At 38.8% G+C, this 13,676-nt stretch overlaps 1 protein-coding gene across 1 annotated transcript; it reads left to right on the top strand.

The window, feature by feature from the left end:
- The first annotated feature begins 1,574 nt into the window (after positions 1 to 1,574).
- On the top strand, positions 1,575 to 10,273 carry LOC110046483 (centrosomal protein of 19 kDa-like). The gene is made up of 4 exons (XM_020752182.2): positions 1,575 to 1,779; positions 5,801 to 5,852; positions 7,269 to 7,344; positions 9,733 to 10,273. Exons 1-4 carry the CDS (start codon positions 1,590 to 1,592, stop codon positions 10,030 to 10,032), a joined length of 618 nt encoding a protein of 205 aa, XP_020607841.2. The 5' UTR covers positions 1,575 to 1,589; the 3' UTR covers positions 10,033 to 10,273.
- The last annotated feature ends 3,403 nt before the right edge of the window (positions 10,274 to 13,676 follow it).

Genomic DNA, 13,676 nt, shown 5'->3' with positions numbered 1-13,676 from the left:
CAACAGAAAAACAAATAAAACGCTTATTAAAGCTTGTTGAAACCGATAAAGCATACCGTAAACAGGACGATAAAATATCTGTGTCGATTTTCTTTGTCAACGTTTATCTGGTCATTCTCTGCAGCCACTGGTTAATCAAAAAATTTAAGCGAGTAATTTTTTGCTACCATCAGTAGTGCTGCTGCTGCTTCCTCTTCTTCTTCTTCCTTTCCTTTTTTTAACGCGACTAAACAATGAAGGCCGACTTATAAAAAGACTTGTCTTCTGTGTAACAGTTCGTTGAAATGAAATATTTATGTCTAAAGTTAACTAAAGGAGCGTTTTGTTTGCTGTAACGTTTTACTGCATCGTCTTTATCATCTTACCTTCCTCAGAAATGGAACAGAAAGCTAGACTGTTTAATTTTTGAGATACTCTTCATAAAGAAGAAGCTTAGCCTAGTCTACGTAGCAAGAGTTCCCGAGCGAGAGCAAAAATATCGGAGACTCCCTCGCTCGCCTCACCACCCCCTGCTTCGTCCATTTTTTGCTCTTACCCCAATTTGAGCGTGGCCAGTATAACATTAGTTTTTCCGCGGCTAATGTTGGCTTGCGTGAATGTTTTCACTGATGGAGGATGAATTAAAAATACGTGTAAAACATATTGCCCGATCTGGGAATGAGATTAATATATGTGACACTTCGGCTGTCCACGTGAACAGAATCCGCGTGTTTGTTCCAAACGTTCCTAAACTCGCTCGCACGTTAAAGCGAAAAGCCAGATAGAGCAGCGCTTGAGTGCGGAACTCAAACTCTAGAGCCTGCTCGCAGGCTATACGGGGTTGGCTACATCTAGGACGCCCTTAGACTTCTACAACCAGGAATGATCTGGAAAAAAAAGTCACGAGGTTCCTTGAAAATAAGCTGGCAATTAATTAACTCTCTCTCGGTAGCACCATATCTTTAGTTTGATTCTCGCCTTCCTGAAAATGAGCAGGTTCGAATTAGTTTTTGCCCCCGGGAGTACCCCCAGAAAAATTGGGTGGGGTGTGCGCCCGCTTCCCAAGACCCTTACCCTATTTATGACCATTTATGACCAAAATCTGCGATTTCCCCTACCCTATTTATGACCTGACAGAAAATTTGATACCCTATTAATGACCGTTGCGGCTGGCACCGTTACCCTAAACGTAATTTATGAAGGGCCTTTGTTGATGGTCTTATCGATAACGATGAAAAAGCAGCTTCTTCTAAAAACTTAGCCAATTGAAAACTAGATTGCAAAAGCAATACCCTATTTATGACTAAAATGGCCAAAATTGATACCCTATTTTTGACCAAAACGGTTGAAAAACCACACCCTTTGGGACCGCACATACTTATATAGCCCGATATAGCCCATATAAGGGAATACCCCCCGGGGTATTCCCTTAAATTCCCTTGGTCGAAAATCCGGGTTTCATAAGACAGAGGCTTTCTTTTTAATTCAGACTATTGGATTCCCAAAGGATTTTTTTAGGATGTTATCCAGATCGAAGAAAACCGCTCTGCATCTAACCGGGAGTAAGACCCTACACTGTATGTCTTTAAACATCACGTATCTACCTTGCAATGACATTGTCTGCTGTACTACAAATCGTGGGCTCTGAATGCTCCAAACGTCAACAATGTGACTTCAAGTGCACGAGCTTACGACCGAATGGTTTTCGTGAAAATAAGGTTAAAATGTTCACACCTCGCAAATGCGGCGTTAAATTCGATCCTCCGACCCTCGTAGTTTACTATGAAGTCAAACGTACAGGTATGTGTCGAGATATTTTAGTGAGAATCACGTGTTACAATTCACCTTTCAACCCATCGGACTTTGTTGAACTAATTCTTTCAGACAGAAATTGGAATTTGCACTATGTAAGCCAGAAGCATATGGTTAAGCTTATAGTTCTCATATGTTTAGTATTTAATAAGTCTTAAGGAAGAAGAGCACTATTGCATGGGTTTTTTCTAGGGGACTTGGGGACTGGCTTATTAATTAACTAAACCTACAATGTGAAAGACATTGTTACAAATAAGTAACCTTAAATGATCGAGTTAGGTCTTTAAAAGTATTTTACAATAATTTTATTCTTGGCAATGAACTATGGCTTACAAAAGGAAACAAATCATACAGATAAAGAAAGAAATAGAGAATACCGGAGCATTAACTAGAACTATTTTAATATTAGTTGTAATAGTTGACACTAAGCTGCCCCACAGTGCAGGACATCAAAGTATCCATGGTGAACTGTTTTTCATGAGGCAACACACCTTTAATAAGCTTTTCTAATAGGACAGAGAAAGAGTTTTTCTGCAATAAATGTTGAATATCCTTGGCGGGGGAGGGAGGCATGGTGGCGTCATGGTTAGTGCGCTCGTCTCCGGATCGAGCGGTCCGGGTTCGAGCCCTGGCCGGGGACATTGTGTTGTGTTCTTGGGCAAGGCACTTTACTCCCACAGTACCTCTCTCCACCCAGGTGTATAAATGGGTACTGGTGAACTTAATGCTGAGGGTAACCCTGCGATGAAACCAGGATAAGCTCCGGCCTGGTGGGCCACTTGGCTCATATGCAGACTTTACTGTTTTTACCCTTGGCAATCAGGAGGCCACTATATCTGTGTTGATATTGCCTCAGTGATTACATTAAAAAAATTGTCACATGATACAACAAGTAAACAAGTCTGTTTAAAATTAATGTTAACTTGGTTTGAAGCTAGAAGGTTGGAAATAATACAAACAGACAGCAATATTTTGAATCAGGTCAAGTAAATGTGATATTATAACAAGGTTATGTCTGGAAAGTTAGGTAATGTTTTCTAATTTGAGATCAAGTCTGTCGATTCTGGTTTCTATAATTGGAACTTTTGATTTTCTTGTCTGAGAAAATACGTTTTGGACTGAATATTTGAAGTTTTTTGCTCCTTTCTTTGGCTTACCTTGATGAATATTCAGTAGAAATATATGTGACTCAAAATAAAATACAGTGGAACATAACAGGTGGTCATCGGACAATTGTCCGGTAAATTTGAGGTTTTGACAAGTAAAAGCTTAGCCTGGTCAGACACTCTGACTGGGCATTTCTGATAAACGAAAAATATGTTAACTGGAAATTTGCGGCCGAATATGGAACAAGTTATTTTATTATACTGCCACACAATATTACGGAAAAAAGCTTTTTTATTATAGTTTCGTTTTTATTCCATTTCTGAGAAATAATTTTATCATGCACAATGGGTCGTCTCAAATGTCACATTGAATTGTGCTAGTATCGATTTTACACTCAGTTGATTTTGCCTTTAAGCCATTCAAATTTGCAAGCAACATTTTGGCAAAGGTTCTACACTGAAATACCTTACTTTTAAGTTCTAATAGCGAAAAAAATTGGTCCGACTAGACTGGCTTTTTGTCGGGTCAAAACTTGTCTTTGGCCTAATGAATGACTTGCTTGTAGACAAAAATTATTTGAAGGCTTGTGGAACCTGTATTAAGCAGTCACCCTCAGAGAATGGCTAAGTGACTGCTTAATACAGGGTGACTGCCTAATACAGGTTGCAAGAAAAACAGAATTCGACCTCCAGTGAGGAAAAGACATTTGACCTCAACTTAGAAACATTCATTTCCAGCGTTTAGTGATTTGCGACAATAAACAAGGAAATCACTGGTTGTACCTCATGTGTTACATTTATTTGAAACTGTATGAACAAGTAATTGACACCATGTGACCGTTTAATACAAGTCAAGACAGTAGCAAAAGTCCCGTTGGGACTTCCCAAATGGTGACCTCGACCACTTAATAAAGGTGACCGCCTAATAGAGGTCAAAATAACAGCAATTAAGGGAAGTAATTTTCGGGACTTTGAAAACTGACCGCCTAATAGAGGGTGACCCCTTGATATGGTGCTGCTCAACTATACAGGTTCGACTGTAACTTACTTCATACATGTAAACTTCAAATGCTGGATCAATCTTATGGTGTTGTCTTTCCAAGACCACCTTGTGCACCTGGACAGTTTTTCAGAGACCTGACCTTGCATGCATCAGTGCTAAACTGAGATAATTTTATATACCTAAAAGACTAATTTTAGATAGTTTTAAATCGAAGTCGCATTATAGCCACAGTGCCCCTGGTGAAATTCAGCTTTCTTTCTTTTATTGTATTATTGATGGGGCAAGCAAAGTCAAATAAAGGTTGCATGTCTACCTACCTGCATGTAACATCTTTTGACTCCATATTTTTGTGGAGACTCTTAGATCATGTAGCATGCCTGCTCGAGTTTTAATCTATGGGCCAAATTGAGGAATTGGTGTTGGTATTTTGTTCTCTGAATAGGCAAGAACCAGTTACTGACTACATCTTATTCCTAGTGGCTTTTTGTTGGGTGTATTAATTTTATTTTTGTCTTGCCCAGGCTGTTTTGATGTATAGTCAGCCAAATACATAATCCTGTATGTAAACAAATAGATGTGATTGCATGGAAAAGAATATCTTCCATTTTATTTTCTCAGAGTAACGTGTGTTAGGTTATTCTGCCTTTAATTCTCAACTAAACCAAACTTTCTTCAACAAAGTAAGTTCTAAAAAAAAGTAGATATGGAAAACATGTTAAAAGACAAATAAACGTTATTTAAGCAATAGAGCACTTTTACCATGTTTGCACAGCCTCGTGTAAATATGATGAGGGTTGGGAGAATTCAAGACAGTTATGCAAACCCAAGACATACATGTAGTCATAACTTCAAAAATGCTCCCCATCTCCCGAGCGTTTGATGAGGCTATGTAAACATGGAAAAAGTGCTCTGCTGGTTTTATAAAAATAATCCTCAAAAATATGCACAAATCTAAAATGTCATAACCATGTTTACATGCTCTCATCTAAACACACCTGTCAGCCAATGAGAGCGTGCGTAGTGGCTCAATTACTTTATAAAACATGACGTTTCAGCGTCATCTTGTCGTCATTATGAAATGCAGATTTAAGTCATTCAGTTCAGATGTAGCTTAGAAAGAGATTTAGATTTGGGTGCAGAGGGAAGCTGGAATACTTGATTTATGAGATGTTGCTAATCAAAGAAAAAAGACCAATTTAACCACACAAGCAAAATCTATTCAGCCAAAAGTGTTTAATTGGCTGTCGTTGTTCCTCACTTTATCCTTGACTCCTTAACACCTATGCTAGAATATATCCGAACTGAACAACTTAAGTCTTTGATATTTAAATAATGGCGACAAAATGATTTCAAAATACAGTAAAGTTCCAAATTTAAGTGAGGAGACAACCAAACGTAATAACCACCATCTGGAAAGTAATGCTGACACATTGTCCCGACTAATAAATCTCAATTGTAGTAAGCCCTGAACAGGGAGCAAGCCCCCCAAAAGAACATGAGACACCATTTTCAGATATTTTCAAATTTCTCTATTGAGTCTACTGTACAGTTATATCTTACTAAATCTCAATTTGATCAGGATAAAACGTACTTTTTCAACACAAAGTGTGGCCAGTCCATTTTGTTTAAAACTGACCAAGCTGTGTTTCTGGCCACAGGAGGAGTGTGCCTGAGAGAATGTGTGTCCAAGGTGGAGACATACATGTGGTCTGAAACCCCATGACTTTAGGGAAATTAATGAGCAACACAAGAGGAACTATTTTTTTAGTCAGCTTTGGCCCAGTTCAAGTGGGTTACCCATTAAATATGTTTCAAAAACGTGATTGTGTTTTCTAATCAACACATGTATACATGTCTGCCTGGGCAGTTGCCAACGATATTTTTTTTGGTTTACTTTTAGGAAAGCTGCACAAACGATCGATGCCAATAAGAAAGTTAAACAAAGATTCAAGGTGAGTGGCAAAAGGTAATAACAGTGCTCAGCATCAATTATTTGTATCCTGAGCAAAAAGGCTTACAATTATAATACTTCTGTCATAAGTGGATACCTTCGGAACACAACAAAGGTGTCCGTAACTGGAGCAGGCCACTTAGTAATAGGAGAATGGTTCTCGTAAGCGGCCACTAGAGTTGTAAGGTGTTTATGGCCACTTACAGGAGCTTGCCCAGCTATTGGTAACAAATGCAAAAAATACCACCTTTTCAAACGATTGTTTTTGCTTTTTATAATGTCAAAACATGTAACTGTATACAGTCAGATAACTGCATTACTATGCGATATACAGATTCTAACTGCAGCACTACCTGCAATACTATGTGATATACATCCCAACTGCAGCACTAGTTGATTGATTAAAATAACATTCCGAGGCTGACGGGATTTCATTTCGGGTGTCCGCTTATGGGAGCTTAAAAACAAAGGAAAAGTCTAGATCATAAGCCCTCAAAGTATCCTCAAAGTCTGCTTGCAGGAATGAATAAATACAGAGTTTGTATGGGAGTTTAAATGGGATTTTGGGAAGGCAGTCATACGTAGAACTTTGTGCTTACGAGAGTGGACGTTAACTCAGAGCTTCCATTGTATTGCGAGCCGTTTAAGAAGTTCTTTGATGCTTCAGCTGAAGTCTACAGTGTTTTTTTCTAGTCCATTAACCAAGCTTGTTGGGACTGTCCTGGCAGAATATTCCCCCAATTGATCCCCCCCCCCCTCCCTAGGTCTTAACATGTACGTGTACCATCAAGACCTCAGCCTGATATTTCACATTCTTGAGCAAGACTGGTTCACAATAGATTTAGTGAATTTGAAGTCCTCTAGGTGTCCATATCCAGTAGCAGATTTGGAGTGGGGGATCTAAATTCTAATGGGGCGAGACCCCTTATATGACAATGATTGTTACTAAGGGTCCTTTTACAAGGAGGGAGGGTTACCCTAGCAAGTGGGTTAACCCTAGCTAGGGGGGCAAAAGGTAGCCTGGGTTTACAAGCAAAATTTCACAGGGTTGTGGGGTAACCCTACAACCCAGGACAACCTTGATGCGCGGTTATGTTCAAAGGGTCTGGGAACAATTAGAAAGTTAACCCGGGTACCCAGGTTAATCCAACCTGGAGTGTTTACAAGGAAGAAAGTTAACATGCCTGCCAGGGTAACCGTAGCATGCAGATAGGGTAACCTGCCTACCCAGGTAACCCTAGCTGCCTTGTCAACTCAACGAAGAAAAAAAGAGGAAATGTGTGAGTGCTAGTACATGTAACCGGCTTCCTAGGGTAACCCTCTGTCCTTCTAAAGAGGCCCTAAATGTATCAAGGGAACAAATGTGAAAATGATAAAAGTTTGTTTTCTCTAACAACAGTCTTCCCTTTTTCTGTAGCATTCCAGATGTGGTAACTGATTTAAAGAAGAGCTCCAATCATGGAAAATATTTAGAAGATATCTCACACAAACAGGTAACTCTTTCAATTTTTTTTATGCATAGTATGTTTTGTACAGTTTGTCTGTAGACATCTGTAGACATGACACCTTATTTTTAAAAGCTTTTGGTTCTTTAAGTGAAGGTGATTGACAGAGCTACTGTAGTTTGGTATAGATCTCTATAAAGCACAGACATTAGTTTTAAAAAATTATGACACTTTTTCTCCCTTACTTGTAAATCAAGCTTTAAAATTGCCACTTGACCCCTACCCTTTCAGGCTGATAGAGCGCTCAGAGATGGGTGTCCAATGATGCCAACTCAGAAAAAGTGCATACAGCTATTTAGAGAAAGCTTGTCAGATGAAAGCATTAATCCCACAGTACACAACAAGATCAAGTGGTGGTCTGGATATTCATTGAAATTTTGTAGTGGAAATCTACAAATTTGTATTAGCAAGGGTACGTTAGATTTTCCCCTGATACGACCATTATTTTTTCTGTAGCTTGTCTCTCACTGTTATAGTACATAACCTTTACATAATTATACAGTAGTTTAGAAAACTTGTAAAGTCACTGTGGCACGTAGAAGCTTGGTTCCAAAAGTCTGAGCAAAAAGTAAACCTAAGAAATGATGTTTGCCAAGTTGTCATATCCAATTAAGTATTCAGCGTATGCAGCAGTTCTCTACTTCTACCCATTTTAACTTTCGGGATGTTCGCGTCCACTTTTATGCTTTATTCTGACAAGCTTTCCCGAAACAGCTGTCAATTAGGGTATGAGCTTGAGATTTCGATGATGTAAGGGCACAGCCCGAGTCAACTATCAGGCATAGAAATTGAGAGCGAATAATCTAACTGTTTTAGTATAAATCTACTAGCCATTCAAAACTTTATCTAAATTATCCTCCTGACAGACAGCTTGAAAATGCAAAGAAGTGGTCGTTATTTCAATTGCTAAGAAGTGCACACTGCTACGTTACTCACTATCTATTAAACAATTAAATTATGAGCTCGAGATTTCTATTGCATGATAGTTGACAAGGGCGCAGCCTGAGTCAACTATCACACATAGAAATCAAGAGCGAGTAATCTACCGGTAATTGTTTTAGTGTAAATCTACTAGTCGTTCAAAACTTTATCTAAATCCTCTTCACAGACACTTCGAAAATGCCAAGAAGCGACTGTGATCTCGTTAACAAGGGCACACTGCTACGCTACTCACTATCTATCACAGAATAGAAAGTGAGTAGCCAATCAGAGAATGCCATTTGAAATAGAACGCTAGTAGATTTATACTAACACAGAATAGATAATGAGTAGTGTAGCCAATCAGGTAGCAGTATTTGTGACAGAATGCTAGTAGATTTTTACTAATTGCCAATAGAATGTGTGCACTTCAAAACAGAAATATAAAAATTAGCTGTTGTGGTTCAAGTTCTCAAAAATACTTAGAAATTGGTCATTTCACATTGTTCTTGTTTTCATACATGTAGAACGTCTATGAATTTTAAAGATATGCATAATGTAAATACAGACTGAGCCATTGCTCTGCATGACGTTCTTGTTGCTGTTGCCTAGTTTGCATGGGGTCTGAAGTGTCTCAAGGGTACAACTTTGACATAGGCTTCATGAGAAAAGCCTTTTGCAGCGAGATTTCTGAAATGATGTTTTGACCATAAGAGAGCATAGGGCTACTCTTTTCTTCTGAGATACCTGGTCATCTTTGATGGGCAACAACAACAACAACAACAACAAGGCTTATTTGAACTGTAAAATTAACTTAATTACTAATTAAATAATATGGCATGGCTCAAGCTGGAACTTGGAAGCTTGATTTCAGGGGCAAAGCCATCAAAATTTAAAGTTTTTGGGAGTAGATGAAAATCCTAATAGACAATATAGACACCAGCCTCTCTTCAAGCTAGCAAGATGACTAGCCTGACATCTGATTCAGTGGCATCATGCCTGTTACTACATGTACAGTATGGCCACGTTCTATTAGATGACCCAAAAGTTTATAATTTAATTTGTCGTTTTTAAAATAATTTTATTTACATGTATTTACTGTAAGAAGCCCTTTAATACAACCCACTCTATCAAATGACCAGATGTTTGTGGCTTGATAGTTGCATGTACATGCTATTTCACCGTACCTAAAGTTAAGTCTGTATTGAGTCAGTGTCTTGCACTGACATTATCATGTCTTCTGGGGTGATTGTTTAGTGTTCGTATCGTACCGCCCCCGAGATGAACGCTTCTTCTTCGTATTAGCTTTTAAAATTTGTTTATCTCACCAGTCGGTTACACTGGTCATTCCGTAGTGGTGCACCCCTCCTAAGAAAAATCCTGGATCCACCTGTGACTTGATCTACATTTTCACTGCAGTTAGTCAGAAATAATATCCTTTTTCTTTTTTTTTTTCAGTTAGAGAATCTTCTAACAATGATACAAAACAAAATGAATGGCCAGGATCCAATTCAACTCAAGGATTCCGCACTCCGATTAAAATCATCACCAAACAACAGTGACCAAGAGGAAGACTTAAATAAACTGGATGATTACGAGCTCGACAAGAGAAAAGCTGACATGGACAAGGATTTTGAAAAGAACCGAATCAAGCCTGGAGATGAAGACTTCGTGTATGACAAGGAAGTGGAGTTTAATGAGGGCAAGATAGAGTCAGGATGGGACGATGATGATGAATATTCTGATCCAGAGTTCTGAAATTATTTATAACAAGCATTGAATTGTGGAGGTTGTAAAAAAAGGTCTTTTTTTACTGCAGTTTGCGATTTTGGTATATCGCTATTATGCATTTAGGTACATAAATTCTGGATGTTTGGAGAACTTTGGTCGTGGGAATTTCTACAGTAAATTATTTTATATGCAATACGATCAACGTCTTAATGTAACATTCCAATGTTTCTCTTAATAAAAAGAATGATTTAACTGGTCATAGCAAGAATGAGCATAAAATTATTTTTTGCTAAGTCACTTTTTTTTTTTTGTCAAGTCCTTGAAAGTTTGCTAGATCCTTCAAAAAAAGTTCTCCAAAAGGAAAAAGGTATTTTTAAGAAACAAAGTCTTTACATCTTCACCAACAGTCCTTCGAAAATCAACAGAAAGCACAAACTACTCTAAATGGCAAGCTCAAACTGGTTTCAATGCAAACTTTTCAACATTTAAATTTGAGGAAAAATCACAGGTATGACAAAATTCTTAAATCTGATTGGTTACCAGCAGCTCGGCTGTTGTAGGACAGATATACTTAAATGGGTTTCCTCGCGTGGATCTCAAGTTTGTTATGATTTATAACATGACTGAGTCGTCCAATAGGCCTTTTTGCAACACTTGGTCACGTGACCGATAATTTCTAAACTTTTATCTACAGCTAAGTGATTTCGGAATTGGGAAGAGCGTGTTTTAAATAGCCAGAAAACCAATTTCAAGTAAGGTTGAGTTCTAATGACGATTTATATATTGCACAAATTAGAAGGTATTGTGTAGAAGTGATGAAGTGATGAAGTGACAAGCGAGAGCTGAAAATACGTCTGCGTTCGAAGGCTAACACGACGTCGGTGAAATTAGAAAACGGCGTTTTCGCTCTGAAAACACATCAGATGTTTTCCTTTCACACTACGCCGGAGAAATTTAAAAACGCAACAATCACCGGTCATTTTGGATTTGTGTTTGAGGAAAACTCGAGCAGGGAAATCACGTGATTATTGCGACGTCATCGTTTTCGGAAAGCTCCGATCCGTTTTCAAAATGTTTTCCGTGTACACTAGAACGCTAAGCCGGCGCTTTCAAATTCCTCGGTTTGAAGAGAGCTTATGGAAAGCTCCGTTCTCGAGATAGATTGGTGTCGATGGCAAGTCTAACCATAAAAATAAAGCTGCGTTTTCAAATTTCTCCGGCGTATAGTGCGGGCGTATTGACGTAGTGTAGTCGGCGTAATATGGGCGGGGCCTAAATCAGGCCCCGCCCATACAAAGCGGACTACACTACGTCAATAGGGAGCTTAAGCAACGACAACGGTGACGGCGAGGACGGCGCCAAGTTAAAACTTTATTAAATTTTCCACCGAAATTCGCAATTGTCTAGATCTGTTCAGTACGCCAATGGCTTTAAAAAGGTGTTCAAGCTAAATATGCAATGACAGCGTTCAATTCCAAATGGAAATACGAAACATTAGCCGTCGTCGTTCACGTTGCTCAGACTACGCAGAGCTTTGTCATTTCACGTTGTTGTTTTGATGAGGACGGCAAAGAAATGTACAAAGATTTATAACGCACGTGCACAGCTTGTTTTCCTCATTAAACGTTTTGTTTGGTGACGGTCTCGTTGCCGTCGTCGTCGTGGTTTGCTTAAACTCCCTTGTGTGTTCTTGAAGAGCACGTCACATGACCAGCTGTTGCAATAGGCCTACTGGGTCTGTAATCATACTCGTGATTAAATAAATCGGTCATCGCTTGGCGATCGTCCTATTCACACGTATGACTGCAAACCAAATTGCACTCCAGTCAGTCTTAACCGCGCGGCCTAAGGCGAAAGTGGTTCTTTAAATCGGGCAACTTCCACTTTTTCTGTCGCCTTGTTCCGGCGGAATTAGAAATCATGGGCTAAACTGTTTTAAAGAGATGACTTTTGAGCCTCTTCAGTTGTTATTTCAAGACGAACTGATTATTTACGGAGTCGAAATAATGTTTTTGCAATAGAAGCATTTTTGCGAGTCTTCCTGTAATTGAAACATTTGCCATTGCTTTAAAAGATATGTTTGTCCAGTCAATGCTTGACGAAACATTGGCAGTTATCGGTTTCGCACGGGTTCCTGCGCGTATACAAATGAAATTTAAATATCCCGCACTTATTGAAATGAGAAGACGAACCAATCAAATGATTGCATTTAATCAGCCATGGGTTGTGTGGTGGCAAAACTTGTGCAAATGTAAATTGCAAATTATACATCGCTGAAACATTTGCTCCGTTGAGTTGCTTGGTCGTACATCTGCATGTACCATCCCGTTCAAGAATTCAACTAGCGGAAATTTGCTCTAAACTAGCTCTTTAAGTAGCTCTCGGCCACTTTTAGGAACACTGCAGTACCAAGCTCTCATTTGGACTGTCCCTTCGTTTTGAACGAAAAGCATGCATTAAGAATTTACTCCAAGCAAACCTTGCAAGGACGTGCTTCGAATAAGATGGTTTTTGCGTCTACCAAGGTAAGAACAGACTGTGACTGAAAACATTACATTTTGTAGAGTTAATTTATACAAATTAGCCTCTTTCTTCTTCGAACGTTTTCTATGAATACTGGTAAACATTTAGAAACAATAAGCACTCTTCAAATTTATCAGCTAAACCCTCGGTCCACTCAATCATGAACGTCGACATTTAAAACTTCAGACTATCGGTGAATTCATCCTGATGGTGATATTTTGTAATAAAAAACTTCCGAAGAACTGATGCAATTGATTTCTTATTTTCGAAACTGCATGTTGAATTCGCTCATTATTTTCAAATTACTTGTTTCAACGCAATGAAATGGCTTGTTACAGGCACGTATTAGTATCAGTATTACGAGCTTGATTAGAGAAGGCTGAATGCTTAGGTATCCTGAAAAACACTGGCAAATAATTTGTGTATTTTTTTAAATTTTATCGTTTTTCGGGACTGAGTAATGACGATGAAACGGACAGAGGTCTCAGTGGTGTCATCCACGGCACGATTACTTCAGGTAACTTAAACCGTTCACTGGCATCTTTTATAAATCAAAATTTATATTCTCCTCACAGACCGCTATGGATTTCCTTTAGTGTCAGTTCTGAGAATTTGGTAGTACATCAAGCCACTATGCCAAAGTTTAAGATTTTTACTTTCTGTCATCACCCATCTGCTTCATGACAATTTAGGGATATCATAAGACACAAACGTCGCCTTGATTGGATGAGATCTTGCTCTCTTCTCCGCAGAAGCCTTGAGGCCCTTCTTCGGGTGGGAAGAATCCGTTGAACACTATGAGTGCAGGCGCATGTTTACCATTCGACTTTGATTTTTAGCTTGCAAGAGTTGTTATTTCGGCCATTGTTTGTGAAGAATTTTTTTACGTTCTTTCATGGATATTTTTCCTTTGCCTTCTTCTTTACGCCACTTCTCTTACACGCATTTTGTTTGTCGTTGTTGTCGCTGTTGTTGTTGTTTTTTCTCATTATAGTTGAATTGTCGGAAACTTCAGTCGAATCACCGTGAACTTGCAAAGCAGTAAACCTCGCTTGTGTGAACTGAAATAATCTCTCAATTAGTGAATTAAATTAGTAAATTACACTTTTACGCCAAAAGGCACGAGTTTTGAACAGTTAAGGCAACCG

Source organism: Orbicella faveolata, unplaced genomic scaffold (assembly GCF_042242905.1).
Source record: "Orbicella faveolata isolate gen_17 unplaced genomic scaffold, um_ofav_v1 contig_12, whole genome shotgun sequence".
NCBI lineage: Eukaryota > Metazoa > Cnidaria > Anthozoa > Scleractinia > Merulinidae > Orbicella > Orbicella faveolata.
Note: the sequence above shows the minus strand (reverse complement) of the source record. Positions and strands in the feature narration are given on the sequence as shown.

Bases quoted from the DNA above. Each gene is read 5' to 3' on its own strand.
- LOC110046483 (XM_020752182.2), top strand. From the start codon at position 1,590: ATGACATTGTCTGCTGTACTACAAATCGTGGGCTCTGAATGCTCCAAA. The intron at 1,780-5,800 runs GTATGTGTCGAG...GTTTACTTTTAG, and splicing joins CTATGAAGTCAAACGTACAG to GAAAGCTGCACAAACGATCG. The intron at 5,853-7,268 runs GTGAGTGGCAAA...CTTTTTCTGTAG, and splicing joins AAGTTAAACAAAGATTCAAG to CATTCCAGATGTGGTAACTG.